The sequence below is a fragment of the Oncorhynchus nerka genome, linkage group LG22 (assembly GCF_034236695.1).
Source record: "Oncorhynchus nerka isolate Pitt River linkage group LG22, Oner_Uvic_2.0, whole genome shotgun sequence".
In the NCBI taxonomy this organism is placed as follows: domain Eukaryota; kingdom Metazoa; phylum Chordata; class Actinopteri; order Salmoniformes; family Salmonidae; genus Oncorhynchus; species Oncorhynchus nerka.
Window position 1 is genome coordinate 69,488,975 of NC_088417.1, and position 19,436 is coordinate 69,508,410.

General features: G+C 42.9%; 1 protein-coding gene across 1 annotated transcript in view; it reads left to right on the forward strand.

The window, feature by feature from the left end:
• The window catches only part of LOC115105565 (UV radiation resistance-associated gene protein-like), a 149,293-nt gene that overhangs the window by 43,877 nt on the left and 85,980 nt on the right, over positions 1–19,436 (forward strand). Inside the window, exons 7-8 of the mRNA XM_029627747.2 lie at positions 337–442; positions 15,957–16,083. Coding sequence (XP_029483607.2) covers positions 337–442; positions 15,957–16,083 — 233 coding nt within the window. The remainder of the gene's footprint in view (positions 1–336; positions 443–15,956; positions 16,084–19,436) is intronic.

The window sequence follows — 19,436 nt, forward strand, 5'->3', positions numbered from 1 at the left end:
GAAAAGAAACAATGAGGGGAAACAAACTCTCGCCACAAATTAAGAACACACATGTGGTCCATCATAACTCATACTTCCTCCCTCTGTCCTGCAAACAAACCTATATAACATTAACAAATAGCGCAGCTAACAAGATGGCTGACATTACGCTGTCCATAGAAGAGAGTCGGACCTCTGTTCTTCTGTATAGTTATTTATTTATTCTCCTGCAGTTGTAATGTAAATCTGTCAGCATCACATAAGCATCCTCTATTATACAGTACATGTCTGTTGAGTTCCTGTGGTAGAGAGCCTTTTGATTAATATCCTGATTTTCTTCCTCCCTGTACTTTCTAGGCTCCACACAGCACAGAGAGCCATCAAGCAGACCCAGGTGACGGTGCAGATGATCGGGAAGGAGATTGAGGAGAAGCTGAGGACGACAGCGGCCTGCAACGAGCGGGTGAGTCAGCCAGCCACATACAGATCCTCCACTGATCTCTGCTCATCCACAACTCATCCTCTTGCAAACCCATTATCTATGTTGTGCCAATATCATGTGCTTACTATAATAATCAGTTTGTCAGATTAGACCTGGCTAGGAGAACTGAAGTCTTTGTTCTTTTTTTAATTGACCAAAGATGATTGTGCTCGTCCAGATGAGCAGCACTAGCAGCTACTCCTGTAGTCAGCCAAAACAACCACCTGGGATCATCCAGCAATAATAATCTGTGGATGGCACCAAGCTAGCACTAGGCTAAATGCTCAGCACATTGTAGATAGTGTATTACACAGATCCTTATAAATATGTAATTAGATCCTCAGGCTTTTATCATATCATCTATTTAGACAGATTAAGCGGTCACCCTCTATCGCCCTCAAACTCAACTCTGGACAGGGTTGGGGAGTAACGGATTACATGTAACAGATAAATGTATTCAGTATTGAGATGACAGATTATTTTGAAAAACGAAATGATTACTTCTAGGATGACTTTTAAATTCATAAAGGATGTTTTGTGCAAAAAAAATATTTAACACCTTTCTGTTTTCTCAATGACATTAAAATCAGCATTGAAAAAAGGCGCATGTTTAAATTTGTTCAATCTGAGCGAGTCTGATTACAAGTCAGAGAACACTATGATGACACACCAGATGCGTTTGATGGATTGCGGGAAAAAAGCAGGAATAGGCTTTTGTAGTCCAAGCTAAGTCTTCCAAAGATAATGCTGCAGTCATTTTCCAACTTGAATAAACACTTGGAGGTAAGGATGACAGCAGTGGTGTAGCCTACGGGCAATACAGATATCACTTATTATTGATATCTAGGCTGCATAGCGCATTGATGTGATTCACACTGCTGCTCTCTCATTTAGCTATTTGCGCCTTATGCATTGTAGATTTTTTGAATGTGGATGGCTGTTCACAAATGTATATGTGTTTTTTACCCCAATAATGGTTTAATTGAAGAAGTTTAAGCTGCCTATCAATCATTGTTTTGGCGACCAGGGGTATATTCATTAAGGAATCCATTTACTGTTTAAGAACCAAATGGAAGCAAACAGAGTAAAACGAGAGTTTCTCTTGGACAAATTCAGGTAGAACTCTCTCCGTTTCGTTCTGTTTGCTTTCGTTTAAGAAAGGTTTTGCAACAGAATCGGCGTAATGAGTATGCCCCAGTGGTCAGCCAGCATAAAATGTGCTCTTGCAACTAGTGGTCGACCAAATATGATTTTTTTAACGCCGATACTTATTATTGGAGAACCAAAAAAAAGCCGATACCGATTAATCTGCCAATTTTTTTTGACACTTGTGAGTATATGAGGTAGTAGTTTTGGAATTGTTAGGTTAGATTACTCGTTGGTTATTACTGCATTGTCGGAACCAGAAGCACAAGCATTTCGCTACACTCGCATTAACATCTGCTAACCATGTGTATGTGACAAATACATTTGATTTGATATTAGTTGTAATAATGAGAATTACAACAATACTGATTGAACACTTATTTTAACTTAATATAATACATCAATAAAATCTATTTAGTCAAATAAATAATGAAACATGTTCAAGTTGGTGAAGAAGAAAAAGTACAATATGTGCCACATTAAAAAGCTAACGTTTAAGTTCCTTGCTCAGAACATGAGAACATATGAAAGATGGTGGTTCCTTTTAACATGAGTCTTCAATATTCCCAGGTAAGAAGTTTTAGGTTGTAGTTATTATAGGACTATTTCTCTCTATACCATTTGTATTTCATATACCTTTGACTATTGGATGTTCTAATAGGTACTTGAGCATTGCCAGCCTAATCTCAGGAGTTGATAGGCTTGAAGTCATAAACAGTGCAATGCTTGAAGCATTGCGAAGAGATGCTGGCAAACGCAGTAAAGTGCTGTTTGAATGAATGCTTACGAGCCTGATGCTGCCTTCCACCGCTCAGTCAGACTGCTCTATCAAATCATAGACTTAATTATAATATAATACACACAGAAATACGAGCCTTAGGTCATTAATATGGTCGAATCCGGAAACTATCATAACGAAAACAAAACATTTATTCTTTCAGTGAAATACGGAACCGTCCCGTATTTTATCTAACAGGTGGAATCCATAAGTCTAAATATTGCTGTTACATTGCACAGCCTTCAATGTTATGTCATAATTACGTAAAAGTCTTATTATTTCACAACGAGCCAGGCGGCCCAAACTGTTGCATATACCCTGACTATGCGTGCAATGAACGTAAGAGAAGTGACACAATTTCCCTAGTTAAAATAAATTAATGTTAGCAGGCAATATGAACTAAATATGCAGGTTAAAAAATGTATACTGTGTATTGATTTTAAGAAAGGCGTTGATGTTTATGGTTAGGTACACATTGGCGCAACGACATTTTTCACGAATGCGCTTGTTAAATCACCCGTTTGGCGAAGTAGGCTGTGATTCAATGATAAATTAACAGGCACCGCATCGATTATATGCAACGCAGGACAAGTTAGATGAACTAGTAATATCATCAACCATGTGTAGTTAACTAGTGATTTATGTTAAGATTGATTGTTTTTTTTATAAGATAAGTTTAATGCTAGCTAGCACCTTACCTTGGCTCCTTGCTGCACTCGTAAAACAGGTAGTCAGCCTGCCACGCAGTCTCCTCGTGGAGTGCAATGTAATAGGACATGATCGGTGTCCACAAATGCTGATTATCGATTGTTATGGAAACTTGAAATCGGCCCCAATTAATCAGCCATTCCGATTTAATCGGTCAACCTCTACTTGCAACAGCTGCATAGTGCGGTACCCAACCTATGGAATTAAAGTTTCAGCGAGTTTCTCCCTTCTAAACTCACCCATGGTATTGTTCTCCATACAGTCAAAAACAAGTTTCATTTAAGAAGATAACTAACTAATCTAACATTGATTTATCCTGCAATGGATGTTGTTCAATTGGTAATATTCATTTTTGTCTTCTTCTAATGCCTCTTAAGCAGGTTGACATTGGCGATATTGTTAAAATTAATGAAAACAAAAATGAGCTTTTTGGTCTTAATTGAAGGTTAGGGTCAGGCATTAGGGGTTAGCAGTGTGGTTAACGTTAGGGTTAAGGTTAGGTTTACATTTAAAACCAGATTTTATGACTTTGTGGCTGTAATTAATGAGTTTGGGTAATCCAAAAGTTAAGCTACTGATTTACAATTTTGGACAGGTGACTAGTAACTGTAACAGATACATTTAGAAAGTAACCTACCCAACCCTGACTCTGGACTTCAAAACCAGTGCCACTGCATTTCTTTATTGTTCCCCTCTAATCAGGGACTGATTTAGACGGGTGCAATTAATAATCAGGTACAACAGAAAAGCAGCAGGCTCTGGAGTTGAATACCCCTGCATGTCGCATTGGGACATTTTAACAAAAAAAGTGTAACTTTATTTCCACCCTCAAGTCAAATCAAAACCAATAAAAAGAAAGCATATTTAAAAATGTTGGAATTGGCTTCCAAACAGCTGTGAAAACGGAGTGGTAATCCTAGGTTTTAAATGTTGTGTTTATTGTAAACGTACACTTCAAAAGCTCCTGTTAAAAAAGCCCTGGGGCTCTGACACTTTCATGTTTTGGGGCTCAAGGTATAGGCTACACTGTCAAGTTAAAAGCTGATTTTTGCACATAAGATTTAGCCGCCCTCCCCCCTTTCCTCCACAGCTTTCTCTACAGTGTGTGTGTTCACAGTGCCTTCAGAAAGGACTTTCTCTACAGTGTGTGTGTGTTCCTACAGTGCCTTCAGAAAGGACTTTCTCTACAGTGTGCGTGTTCACAGTGCCTTCAGAAAGGACTTTCTCTACAGTGTGTGTGTTCGTAAAGTGCCTTCAGAAAGGACTTTCTCTACAGTGTGTGTGTTCCTACAGTGCCTTCAGAAAGGACTTTCTCTACAGTGTGTGTGTTCCTACAGTGCCTTCAGAAAGGACTTTCTCTACAGTGTGTGTGTTCACAGTGCCTTCAGAAAGGACTTTCTCTACAGTGTGTGTGTTCACAGTGCCTTCAGAAAGGACTTTCTCTACAGTGTGTGTGTTCCTACAGTGCCTTCAGAAAGGACTTTCTCTACAGTGTGTGTGTTCCTACAGTGCCTTCAGAAAGGACTTTCTCTACAGTGTGTGTGTTCGTAAAGTGCCTTCAGAAAGGACTTTCTCTACAGTGTGTGTGTTCACAGTGCCTTCAGAAAGGACTTTCTCTACAGTGTGTGTGTTCCTACAGTGCCTTCAGAAAGGACTTTTTCTACATTTTGTTTTGTTACAGCCAGAATTTAAAATTAAATTGAGATTGTTGTCACTGGCCTACACATAACTCCACTGACATTATAGGGTATTATGTTTTTGAAAAATGTAACTAATTCATTAAAAATGAAAGCTGAAATGTCTTCAGTCAATAAGTATTCAACCACTTTTGTTATAGCAAGCCTAAATAAGTTCAGGAGTAAAAATGTGCTTAACAAGTCACATAATAAGTTGTGTGTGCATGTGCAATAATCGCGTACCCCACAGATACAATTTCAAACACACATTCAACTACAAAGACCAGGGAGGTTTTCCAATGCCTCGCAAAGAAGGGTGCCTATTTGTAGATATGTAACAATAAATATAAAAGAATATCCCTTTGAGCAATGTGGAATTATTAATTACACTTTGGATGGTGTATCAATAAACTCAGTCACGACAAAGACGACAAACTCCATTACCTTAGAGGAAGGAAACTGCTCAGGGATTTCACAATGAGGCCAATGGTGTCTTTAACAATTACAGAGTTCAATGGCTGCGATAGGAGAACTGAAGATGGCTCAACAACATTGTAGTTACTCCACGATACTAAGCCATTTGACAGAGTGAAAAGGAAGCTTGTACAGAATTTTAAAAATATTACAAAACATGCATCCTGTTTGCAACAAGGCACTAAAGTAGTACTGCAAAGAAATGAACTCTATGTCCTGAATACAAAGTGTTATCTTTGGGGCAAATCTAATGCAACATATTACTGAGTACCACTCTCCATATTTTAAAGCATAGTGGTGGCTGCATCATGTTATGGGTATGCTTGTAATTGTAAACATTTTCAGGGGTATTTCATGTTAAACAAATGATAAACAATTTGACAGAGCTTGAGTAATTTTGAACAGAATAATGGGCAAATATTGTACAATCGCTGCCAAATGTGATTCTAACATGTATTGACTCGGGGGTGGGAATACTTATGTAAATTAGATATTTCTGTTTTTCATTTTCAATTAATGTGCAAACATTTCAAAGAATATGTTTTCACTTTGTCATTATGGGGTATTGTGTGTAGAAGGGTGAGAGAGAAAATATATGGCTGTAACACAACAAAATGGAATAAGTCAAGGGTTATGAATACTGTGTGTGTGTGTGTGTGTGTGTGTGTGTGTGTGTGTGTGTGCGTGGCTGTCATCACGGTCAGAGGACACTGCTCCAACAGTTTCTTGTTGTTGTTCACCTACATACCTCAGTTAGTTGTCCCCTTCTCTCTCACCCTGTTGTTGTCTGAGTGCTGTGTTCTTTACCACTGAACTAAACTGACTACTTATTAGCACCTCAGTCAATCAGATGATGAAGACACACACACACTACAGCACAATGTTCCCATTGAAAAGGCCTTTTGGCTGATACTTCCCCTCAATGAAACATTCCAAAGCCTTTTAGAGTTCACCTCAGCTAATAAATCATGTTCTATCTCCTTTTGATCAGCCACCGCTGCTCTCTCTGTGTACTGTAGCTGAGACAGATCCTTTTAAAATGATCCCACTGAGTTATTGGTTTTGAAAGAGGGGAGCATTGTGTGTGTCTTACTCTGAGTCTCCCCTCTCTGTTTATGAGTGCTCTCCCTGTTAGTATCTCTCTCTCCCTCTGTCTGCCCACCCCACCTCACGTCTGTGTGGGATCAAAGGGTGTGGAATGGAGCCCACCAACACGGCCCGGCGTGGCCCTTTCACCCTCTCACCCACACTCTGCCATTGATCTCCAGGGTTACGGCCAGGTTATGCCTCTGTCGCTGTTGACTCAGCTGACCAACTGGCTGTTTGATGTCCGGGGACCTTCAGACAAGCAATACACAGCGCTTTGGCTGTAAGGCGCACACACATGCACACGCGCACAGACACACACACGCATGCATGCACGCAAACACACGCACCCGCGCAAGCACTACATACATCACACACACCGGCCTCAGCCTACCTGTCAACTCTGGCATTTGGCAAAAGGCTAGAGGAGGGCTGTAGTTAGTGGTGGTTAACACGCGAGCTGCAGCATTCCTGCACTACATATGGGCTCTGACACTCCGGGAGATGGGGGCTCTATCTAGCCTGTCTGAGTGACTGACACCCTCTGTTTTCCTAAAAAAAAGCCTCAGAAGACCTTGATAAGAGGCATATCAGCATTTACTGATCCTGGCTGCGATCGCCATCTGTGTGTGTCCGTCCGTGTGCGTGCCTGCATTTGTGCCTGCGTGCGTGTACGTGTCTGTCTGTGTGTGTGTTGATACCACACACAGCTGCAGGCAACTGGCAAAATAAATGCTCTCTCTAAATAACAAGGTTAAAATTCCTGCTGGGTCAGAAGATAGAAGAATGCAGGACTGACTGGGATGATCATATCAAGCAGCCAGACTGGAAGAGGAGGGAGATGCTCAGTCAGCTTACTCTCTCTCTGGTTTTCATTAGCCTCCTTGGCGGTGGATTATGATACTGATCAGAGGAATCAAAATGGGTTTGAGTTGGAGGACAAGCTCTCTCTCTCCATCCATCCCTCTTTCTCCTCTAATCTTTCCAACTTTGTGCCCTGCGAAAGAGCAAGCGCTGTTCTTCATTTGGGGGGTAGTACATCCAGGGCTGGAGGGGGCCTCCCAACAGGCCTTAAGTGAACCCCAGATAGAGTGAGATGTTCGGGGATGGTGTTGGGGCCTGATGGGGAGGCACCCTGTGGTGGCTGGAGATATTGACTTGCATATACTAATGGCTCTATCCAGGTATACCCAGGTGACGGGGCATGTGTTGAGCTAGATGTCATCTGGTGTTGATGCTACCCCTGTGTGTGTGACCCTGCACCACCTTCTCCCCACCCCTAAAGGGTGCAATGCTGATGCTGTACTATTTCTTACATGGTAGCACATTTATCTTGTCACCCCCACACTCGTTTGAGAACCTCCAGTCTCTCATGATCATTTCTCATATGCACCTTCCTCCCCCTCTCCAAGCGAGACCATTTGGAAGCCATCTGGACACACACACACCTAAACACACAGCTCAGCTTCTCTCCTACTGCTCTGACAGTCTGAAGTGTTTGATATGGTGATAAACTGTGACTTCAGGCTGTGTGGTGAATACCACAGCAGGATTCAGTCTCTCTGTCCACTCCGATGTAATCAGAATCTAATGTTTCACTGGCGCAGCCCCCTCCATCACCCCTATGCCCCACAGTCCCATGATCAATCTACAGCCAGCTGTCTGCCAGCCAGGGAAGATAAGTATTTGGTTCAGTTCAGCACTCATGGTCTCATCGTCATCTACCTGGCCTGGCCTGGCCTTGGATAGTTAGGACTGCAATATAATGGCTAACTCTATGCCCCCCCCCCACCAACTCCATTGGCTTGTCTGCAGCTGATAAATGAGTGAATAGGTGATGTTGGTGCTCTCTCATCTTCTCCTCGTACAGTACATGTTTGCCAAAACATGGATAACCTTTGTTTAACCAGCTAATTAGCTGTTATTAGCAAAAATGTGTTTTGAGTTCCCTTTTTCAGATAATAGGCTATGTTAGTGTTTACACTTCCTCTTCCAATTACAATGTAGGAGGTGAAAATAATGAAAACTATCTACCAAATCTAATCATTTAAAATGTTGATTACAACAATACTGAATGTATTGTACAAATCTGTCATCCTGCCCCTGAACAAGGCAGTTAACCCACTGTTCCTAGGCCGTTATTGAAAATAAGAATTTGTTCTTCACTGATTTGCCTAGTTAAATAAAGGAAAAATAAAAAATATATAATGGGGGTCCGTGGGTCTCCGGTTTGCCTGGGTGGAGGTCCATGGGCAAAAAAAGGTTGAAGACCCCTGGTCTGAGAGAAAAGGGCAGAAGTGAGGAAGGTCCAGTCAAGACAAGGCAGCGAAAGGCCCGGCCTCGCCTCTCCTGGATGTAGTGAGCCCCGCTCCAGGTCTTAGAGGGTTCAGCCACAATGTCAGTCCCAGAATGAACCAGTCACAAAGCCCACCCACTTCTATCAGATAACACTTTGCTACATAACACACTGGCCCTTTACGCCAGTTAGTGCGGTGTTCTCTCTCTCGCTTGGCAGTGACCTCAAACCCATTCACGTCCTTGAACTATATTTAGTACAATATCAAAATGCACCACAGGACAAATTCCATATGGTGTAATTGTATGACATTGGTGTCAACATAGTAGGTTAGTCCAAGTGTCTACACAGGCCACATTGAAGATTTTAAGATTGACACTGGAAGTATGATAGATAATGACAATCTAAGTTGGGATTTTGAGGAAATGTATACATTTTTTAACTGTGATCGACCGCCTTGGTTCTGTCTTATGTAGCAAAATTTGAAAGTGTTTTTTTTTTACATTGGATTAAGAGCTACAAAATGGTATATAATACACTGCATTTGAGGAACAACGGGAAAGTAATTCTACTTTGAAAGTTGATAAACTTGTAAACTCCCTTTTGAGAAAATGGCCTTTGAATGTTTTGGTACCTACTGGAGAGCTCTTCTTTGTCTACACCCATTCAGCATCGTTCACACCCTCTTAAGCTTTTTGCCCTCTTTAAGAGTTTATCTGCGCGTTCTGTCTAAACAACAACAGTCAAGCGCCCAAGCTAACTGGTTAACGTTGGCAAGCTTGCTAGCTACTTCCAGACACAAATGAGAGAACCGCTCACTGACCATTTTCTCACCCTAGCAGAGCTGGTTAGGCTGTTTTTATGTTATCCCGAGCGTCGGTGACTGCAACTGTGTTGCTGGCAACAATTTACGTTTTTTTGGCAACGTTTACTGACACCGGCCATATTCAGCGGGTGTTGAGCGTTAATTTGTCAGTTACTCTGAGAGTAACGAGAGTGCTCTGAAATCGGAGTAGAGCACATTTACCAGCTACTTCTATCAACAGTTGTCGCAGTGACATTCTGTTGAAAAGGATACTTTTCATAGTGGTCTTTTGTTAAGACATGTAGCTAGCTAGGTAAACAATGAACCATAATCCCAATTCATGACATTACTACCCTGCATGAATATGCAGGTAGCTAACCAACCAGGTTCAATGTTAGCTAGCTACAATTAGGATATAACTAGCAAAGCAATGGCTCTGAGATAAAAAATAATAAGATCATACACGTAATGTTAGCTAGCTAGCTAACAGTACACTTTAACTTGAAATTAAAATGACTTTGTCAAAATTAGAAAAGTGTAATATCTGAAAATGTAGCGAGCTAGACTATCTTACCTGAATACATCACAGATGGACGCTTCTTCCTGTCACGGATGCCATGGTTGTCCTTAATTTGAAGATGTAATCCGGAGTCAAGTGTTTTCTCCATCTCCTTAGATATCATACTGTAATTCCACTGATTTCAAAACTCGGTCTTTCAGAAAGTGGAGAGCAACACTTACACAGATCTACTACACGATACATTAAAAAAGCTGCGTTAGACAGGATTACCTACACTTACTGACCAGCTCAAAGAGACAGAAGTGTGCTATATGGCAGACCAATCCGTACTCATCTCTCGGCATGTCCAGCCCACTCATTACCTCAGCCAATCATGGCTAGTGGGAAGGTTGCTGACTTTTTCTGTGGCTAAACCAACTTGGCTCATAATTTAACAATTGTATTCCTATTTACAGATGTCATACAGGTATGTTATTAAGGTACATGACAGTTCACATGTTCCATTTCTGCCAAAAAATGCATTTAGCTAACAAAAAAGGTTTACGTTCAAATGGCTCTCCTGTGAAGTAGTGACCTGCGACATACACCTAGTTTCCTGAGTATTTTGAAATGCATTTCAGAAATAAATAGTTTAAAAGCATAAAGTATTGTTATTTGACCTGTTTCTGTATCGTACTATATTTAGTCTTTGGACACATTTCATGAATCAAGTCATGTGAATACTTGTTTAAATTATATATACAAATAAATCTACACTTTCTCACCCCTAGACTACATGCAGTATAAGCAAATGCAAGTCAATGGAGACTGGAGAGTGAGTAACTTCAGAGTTTTCCCTCTTTCTCATATCTTAAACGTGTTCTTAATAATTGTTGGTATATACACTACCATTCAAAAGTTTGGGGTTACTTAGAAATGTCCTTGTTTTTGAAAGGAAAGGGAAAAGTTTTTGTCCATTTAAAATAACATCAAATTGATCAGAAATACAGTGTAGACATTATTAATGTTTTAAATGACTATTGTAGCTGGAAACGGAAGATTAAAAAAAGAAGGAAAATCTACATAGGCGTACAGAGGCCCATTATCAGCAACCAGCACTCCTGTGTTCCAATGGCACGTTGTGTTAGCCTTTTTAAAATTATAACTTGGATTAGCTAGTTGATAATTAGAAAACCCTTTTGCAATTATGTTGGCACAGCTGAAAACTGTTGTCCTGATTAAAGAAGCAATAAAACATGCCTTCTTTAGACTAGTTGAGTATCTGTAGTATCAGCATTTGTAGGTTAGATTACAGGCTCAAAATGGCCAGAAACAAAGACCTTTCTTCTGAAACTCGTCAGTCTATTCTTGTTCTGAGAAATTAAGGCTATTCCATGCGAGAAATTGCCAAGAAACTGAAGATCTCGTACAACACTGTGTACTACTCCCTTTACAGAACAGGGCAAACTGTCTCTATCCAGAATAGAAAGAGGAGTGGGAGGCCCCAGTGCACAACTGAGCAAGAGGGCAAGTACATTAGAGTGTCTAGTTTGAGAAACACGCCTCACAAGTCCACTACTGGCAGCTTCATTAAATAGTACCCTCAAAACAACAGTCTCAACGTCAACAGTGAAGACGCGATTCCGAGATGCTGGCCTTCTAGACAGAGCTGCAAAGAAAAAGCCATATCAGACTGGCCCAAAAAAATAGAAGATTAAGATGGGAAAAATAACACAGCCATTGGACAGAGGAACTCTGGCTAGAATTGTGCAAAGAAGTCATTTACACGGCACTTCACCCCAGAATGAGGTCCTGAGTGCTCTGGAGCAGGTTTTCATCAAGCATCTCTCTGTACTTGGCTCCGTTCATCTTTCCCTCGATCCTGAGGCTCCCTGTCGCTGAAATTCATCCCCACAGCATGATGCTGCCACGACCATGCTTCACCATAGGGATGGTGCCAGGTTTCCCCCAGACGTGAAGCTTGGCATTCAGGCCAAAGAGTTCAATCTTGGTTTCATCAGACCAGAGAATCTTGTTTCTCATGGTCTGAGAGTCCTTTGGGTGCCTTTCGGCAACTCCAAGCGGGTGGTCATGTTCCATTTACTTAAGAGTGGCTTCCGTCTGGCCACTCTACCATAACGGCCTGATTGGTGGAATGCTGCAGAGATGGTTGTCCTTCTGGAAGGTTCTCCCATCTCCACAGAGGAACTCTGGAGCTCTGTCAGATCGACCATCGAGTTATTGGTCATCTCCCTGACCAAGGCCCTCCTCAGTTTAGCCTGGCGGCCAGCTCTAGGAAGAGTCTTAGTGGTTCCAAACTTCTTCAATTTAAGGATTAAGAAGGCCACTGTGTTCTTGGGACCTTCAATGCTGCAGAAATGTTTTTGTACCCTTCCCCAGATCTGTGCCTTAACACAATCCTGTCTCTGAGCTCTACGGACAATTCCTTCAATGTCATAGCTTGATTTTTGCTCTGACATGCACTGTCAACTGTGGGACCTTGTATGGACAAGTGTGGGCCTTTCCAAATCATGTCCAGTCAATTGAATTTGCCACAGGTGGACCCCAATCAAATTGTGGAAACATCTCAAGGATGATCAATGGAAACAGGATGCACCTGAGCTCAATTTCAAGTCTCATAGCATAGGTTCTGAATACTTATGTAAATCTGGTGTTTTTATGTTTAATATATTTGCAAAAATGTATATTAAAATTTTGGTCCAGGCAAGAAATATACCAAAAATTTAGATCTGAACATGTTTAAGATGAGAGAGAATTTAGTCAAATTACTCTCTCTCCAGTCTCTATTGACTTGCATTGGATTTGCTTATACTGCATATTCTCTAGTGGTGTGTGTGTGTGTGGATTTATTTAGATATTGTTGATATATACACTACCGGTCAAAAGTTTTTAGAACACCTACTCATTCAAGGGTTGTTCTTTATTTTGACTATTTTCTACATTGTAGAATAATAGTGAAGACATCAAAACTATGAAATAACACATGGGATTATGTAGTAGCCAAAACACTGTTAAACAAATCAATGTATATTTTATATTTGAGATTCTTCAAATAGCCACCCTTTGCCCTGATGACAGCTTTGCACACTCTTGGCATTCTCTCAACCAGCTTCACCTCGAATGCTTTTCCAACAGTCTTGAAGGAGTTCCCATATATGCTCAGCACTTGTTGCCTGCTTTTCCTTCACTCTGCGGCCCAACTCATCCCAAACCATCTCAATTGGGTTGAGGTCGGGTGATTGTGGAGGCCAGGTCATCTGATGCAGCACTCCATCACTCTCTTTCTTGGTCAAATAGCCCTTACACAGCCTGGAGGTGTGTTGGGTCATTGTCCTGTTGAAAAACAAATGATAGTCCCACTAAGCGCAAGCCAGGTGGGATGGCGTATTGCTGCAAAATGCTGTGGTAGCCATAATGGTTAAGTGTGCCTTGAATTCTTTAAAAAAACACTGATGATGTCACCAGAAAAGCACCCCCACACCATCACACCTCCTTCATGCTTCATTGTGGGAACCACACATGCTTAGATCATCCATTCACCAGCTCTGTGTCTGACAAAGACACTGCGTTTGGAACCAAAAATCGCAAATTTGGACTAATCAGACCAAAGGACAGATTTCCACTGGTCTATTGTCCATTGCTTGTGTTTCTTGGCCCAAGCAAGTCTGTTCTTTTTATTGGTGTCCTTTAGTAGTGGTTTCTTTGCAGCAGTTTGACCATGAAGGCCTGATTCACTCAGTCTTCTCTGAGCAGTTGATGTGTCTGTTACTAGAACTCTGTGAAGCATTTATTTGGGCTGCAATCTGAGGTGCAGTTAACTGTAAGTAACTGCAGTAGAAGTAACTCTGGGTCTTCCTTTCCTGTGGCGGTCCTCATGACAGCCAGTTTCATTAAAACGCTTGATGGTTTTTGCGACTGAACTTTCTAACTTCTTGATATTTCCTGTATTGACTGACCTTCATGTCTTAAAGTAATGATGGACTGTTGTTTCTCTTTGCTCATTTGAGCTGTTCTTGCCATAATATAGACTTTGTCTTTTACCAAATAGGACTATCTTCTGTATACCACCCCTACCTTGTCACAACACAACTGATTGGCTCAAATGCATTCCGAAGGAAATAAATTCCACAAATGAACTTTTAACAAGGCACACCTGTTAATTGAAATGCATTCCAGGTGACTGACTACCTCATGAATCTGGTTAAGAGAATGCCAAGAGAATGCCAAGAGCCACTTTGAAGAATCTCAAATATAATCATAGTTTTGACACACACACACACACACACATACACAATACATGACCAGAAGTATGTGGACACCTGCTCGTCGAACATCTCATTCCAAAATCATGGGCGTTCAATATGGAGTTGGCTCCCCCCACTCTTCTGGGAAGGCTTTCCACTGGATGTTGGAACAATGCAGCGAGGACTTCCATTCAGCCACGAGGATTAGTGAGGTCGGGCACTGATGTTGGGCGATTAGGCCTGGCTTGCAGTCGGCGTTCTGATTCATCCCAAAGGTGTTCGATTGGGTTGAGGTCAGGGCACTGTGCAGGCCAGTCAAGTTCCTCCACACCGATCTCGACAAACTATTTCTGTATGGACCTCGCTTTGCCCACGGGGGCATTGTCTTGCTGAAACAAGAAAGGGCCTTCCGCAAACTGGTTGCAAGCACAGAATCACTCAAATGTAATTGTTTGCTGGTGCATTAAGATTTCCCTTCACTGGAACTAAGGGCCCATCCCAAACCATGAAAAACAGCCCTAGACCATTATTCCTCCTCCACCAAACCTTACAGTTGCCACAATGCATTGCGGCAGATAGCGTTCTCCTGGCATCCGCCAAACCCCGATTCACTCGTCGGACTGCCAGATGGTGAAGCGTGATTCATCACCCCAGAGAACGCGTTGCCAAGTTCAATGGCGGCGAGCTTTACACCACTCCAGCTGACACTTGGCATTGTGCATGGTGATCTTATGTTTTTGTGCCGCTGCTTGGCCATGGAAACCCATTTCATGAAGCTCCTGACAAACAGTGCTGACATTACTTCCATTGGCAGTTTGGAACTTGGTTTTGAGTGGTGCAACCGAGGACAGATGATTTTTACGCGCTTCAGCACTCGGCGGTCCCGTTCTGTGAGCTTGTGTTGCCTACTACTTCGCGGCTGAGCAGTTGTTGCTCCTATACGTTTCCACCTCACAATAACAGCACTTACAGTTGACCGGGGCAGCTCTAGCAGGGCAGACATCTGACGAACTGACTTGATGGAAAGGTGGCATGACGGTACCACGTTGAAACTCACTGAGCTCTTCAGTAAGGCCATTCTACTGCCAATGTTTGTCTATAGAGATGTCTATGTGCTCGATTTTATACACCGGCCGGCAACGGGTGTGGCTGAAATAGCCAAATCCACTCATTTTTAAGGGGTGTCCACGTACGTTTGTGTTTTTACCACAAATTATTAAGATCTGATCATTTGAACATGTATTCACATGAATTCACGTTCATAAAATATGTCCAAAGACTAAATATAGTACAGTGTCAAACTTGTATTTTAGACAAACACTTTGGCCAATTGAAGAATCATTTTCCAGATTTGTCCATCAGTAAGCTCAGAGAACAAGTGTACCAAAGGAAATGATATATTTCCGTTATGGACATGAAGGGGTTAACTCGCTTTTGCCCTTTATGAGGATCTCCAATTTCTGGAGGGGTTCCTTTGAAAGACCTTGTTTGAGGCCCCACTTGTCTTCATCCATCCAGTATTGACAGTGTATAATGGGTTATGAGAGGCGTATTGAATGAGTTTGTTATGGGATTGGCCCTAGATTGTGTGGCTTGTTCTGAGAGACCGAATGGGGATATGCTGTTGAGCTGGAATAATGAAAAGCTCTTGCTGTGGTGAAACATATATACTCTTTCTATTTCTTTCTTTCTCACTCTCTCTCGGTTTATTCTTCATTTTCTCCTCTCCACCTCTCTCTCCTTTCTTCGCTCTCTCTCTGCAGAAGAAGGAGCGGGAGTGTATGCAGATGCGTCTCGGGATGCTACGAGGTGAGCTGGAGAGACAGAGGAAGGTGCTGGGCCGGGAGACAGACATGCGGCAGAAGGAGAGAGCACAGCTTCAGAAGAAAGGTAAGGGGTATTTGGAGTTGGACACAATTGACTGGCATTTCCAAGCAACGAGATATTACAATTTCAAATTGCATATAGTGTGGGGACTGGCGTCCATATGGGATTGTACTCCTGTTATGTACCTTACACTGGGGTTGCCCTCAACGGCACCCTAGTATTCTGTGTAGTGCACTACCTCTGATAGATCCTACGAGACTGGTATGCTGAAGGTCAGCCAACTGCTGTTGTTGGACTACTTATTTTACGGCATGTTCCTCTCCAGACCATTACATTACAGTACAGTACAGTACAGCACCTCACACACAGGAAACCTCTTTCACTGTTGACCGGCTGGAGTCTCTTGAGTCACTCCACTACAGTGACAGTTTTCCCCCTGGCCGTGCGACACTCTCAGACAGAAGCTTTTCTGTGCTGGCCAGACAAGTTGTTCTACCAGGGCCGGTAATGTAACCCGTTAGCGTTTTATGGCGTCGCTGAGTCAATTATATGGGTTCAAGAACAGAAGAACTGCCGGCTGTATCATGTCTGGGATGGGTGGGTTTGTTTTACTAGCATGTTTACTGCTCCATATCCGTTATGTCCGCAGGGAAATAAAAACCCTAGCAGAGTTCATATTCAACACCACCACCATGATGGGCACAGACCGGTTCACACATGCACACGCACAGACCGGTTCACACATGCACACGCACAGACCGGTTCACACATGCACACGCACAGACCGGTTCACACATGCACACGCACAGACCGGTTCACACATGCACACGCACAGACCGGTTCACACATGCACACGCACAGACCGGTTCACACATGCACACGCACAGACCGGTTCACACATGCACAGAACAATACATATATACTTGTATGGCATTGATATTAATGTCTTGGCTCTTTTCCTGTAGATATATTGGATGATCCAGGTGGCTTAGATAATTAAGTGAATCACATCTTGTAAGTATGTACGCAGCTGTCCTATACGTAGTAAATGCATTCATACTTTTTGTGACTGTGAGGTGTGTTATCAACCTTTCATAAAGAATGGCACCTGCTAGTCATAGGAGGAATATGAGCAATTAGAGAAGGCACATCGAATGAGCTTCAATTTTTTGGGGGACCTGGGGCCAGATCATGTTGTCCCTCCACTCCTTGTGTCTGAGTGACTTTCAAAGCTTTCACTTCTGGCAGACCCATCCGTGTCCCTCTCTCCGTCTCCCTCCTTCTTCCTCTCCTGTTTTCTCTGACCAGTCTGTTATTGTATTTGTTTAACAGCAGGGTGGGGTGGGCAGTGTTGTTTAACAGCAGGGTATGGTAGGGTGTGTTCAAAGAGGACTGGGGGGACGAAGTCTCTGATGGATCCAGGTTCTGTGTTTGGCCAAAGGGCAGGAAGCCATGGTGGTTTGGTTCTCCCTAAAATGGCTTGTGTTATTGATTTGACTGGTTGTCTGGACCGCAGCCCAGCATCCCTGCACACACTGTGTTCATAACCTCCAGGCTCTCTCACTCACACACACACACACACACACACACACACACACACAACTACCTGGAGGGGTCAGGGTATGGGTTGTGTTTGTGTCCCCATCCTGACAAATGGCCCTTAATCCTCTGTCACCACTCAGACCACTGCTGGATTAAGAATGTCTTTTTATTTTTTAATTTTACCTTTATTTAACTAGGCAAGTCAGCTAAGAACAAATTCTTATTTTCCATGATGGCCTCGGAACAGTGGGTTAACTGCCTTGTTCAGGGGCAGAACGACAGATTTGTACCTTGTCAGCTCGGGGATTCGATCTTGCAACCTTTCGGTTACTAGTCCAACGCTCTAATCACTAGGCTACGCTGCCGCCCCTTTTGTGCTAAGAGGACACGTGTTTATTTAAACACAGAAGGAAAAGTACCTGGCAGTGGACAAGATTCGGTTAGATATGTATGGTTTCCATAGTAAGAGACCTGGTCAACTGACTCACCTCAGTGAACAAGGAGGACCAGGGTCTCTGATCTGTCCCTCGTCCCATGCTGCCCACGTCCCATGCTGCCCACGTCCCATGCTGCCCTCGTCCCATGCTGCCCTCGTCCCATGCTGCCCTCGTCCCATGCTGCCCTCGTCCCATGCTGCCCACTAGGCTAGACAGTATGTGAATGCAGTCTTTAGAATCATATCACATTTGCTCTGTCTGTTTCCGGTCCTCATTCCTTTCTGTGAAATTGCGTTTTTTCAGACGATCCCCTTTACTGTCAAAACAAATGGGGGTCAAACCCAAATATACAGTACCTACAGGGGTGTTTGTGAGGGTGCAGGCATGTGAGGAATGCTAGGAAGCTGGCAGACGCCAGCCGGCTCTCACTGGGTGGGTGTTTGTGTGTGGGTGGGTGTTTGTGTGTGGGTGGGTGTTTGTGTGTTTGTGGGTGGGTGTTTGTGTGTGGGGGTGTGTGTGTGTGCTACACTTAGCCACTCCTGACAGTGTGTGAACTTCCAGCTGATAGGGCAGTCCCAGGGCCAGGGATCATCTTGATGACAGGTTAACGAATGGCTGTCCAATGGCCGCTCATTTGCTATGATGGTGGGCTGCATCCCTGGCCCTGTTGGCCCTGTGTTGGTTGTGTGTGTGTGCATGTTTGTGTGTGTGCATATTCATGTGAATGCCTGTGTTTGTGTATGTTTGTGTAAGAGGCTTGAGGAGAGCTGGGATTCTTCACCGAGACAAAGCCCAGAGAAGACGGAGCATTATTTTAACCTTAACCCACACAGCCTTCTGCTTAATGTTCAGTCATGGCGTCAACACTACTCTTCCTCTGGTTCCTTTTTTCTTGTCACAATTTCCTCTCGCCTAATATTCCCCTCTACCACCTTGAGCAGACGTTATAAATTAGGGCAGTAAAAAGTCTTTATCGTGGTTATTTACAGTTATTTTCACTTTCTGCCTTCCCACCGAGGCGACTGAAGGCCAATAAACAGTGGCAGAGTTAGTAACCCAGAGTTAAGAGTCAAGGTTTTTTAAAGTGGCGAGAGATGTGGGGGTGTCTATCACATCAACACACTGGACTTAGCTCAGCACTCTGGTCCCCACACTAAACCTAGCACCATTACACCCACAGTCAACAGCTCCCTCAGCTGCACAGTGGCCATGTTCAGTGAGGGAGGGTGACTATCTTACTAATGAGTGATAGAGTGGTATAACTGGACCTGGGCCTAGAGGAGATATAATAGGACCAACCAGAGAGACCTTTCTCACTGTGATTCATTGCATTTCTCTTTCTCCCTCTACCCTCTCTCAATAGTTTTTCCTCTCTTCAACTGCAGTACTCCTCTCTCTCTCTCGCTCTGTCTCTCTCTCTCTTCTCTCTCTTCTCGC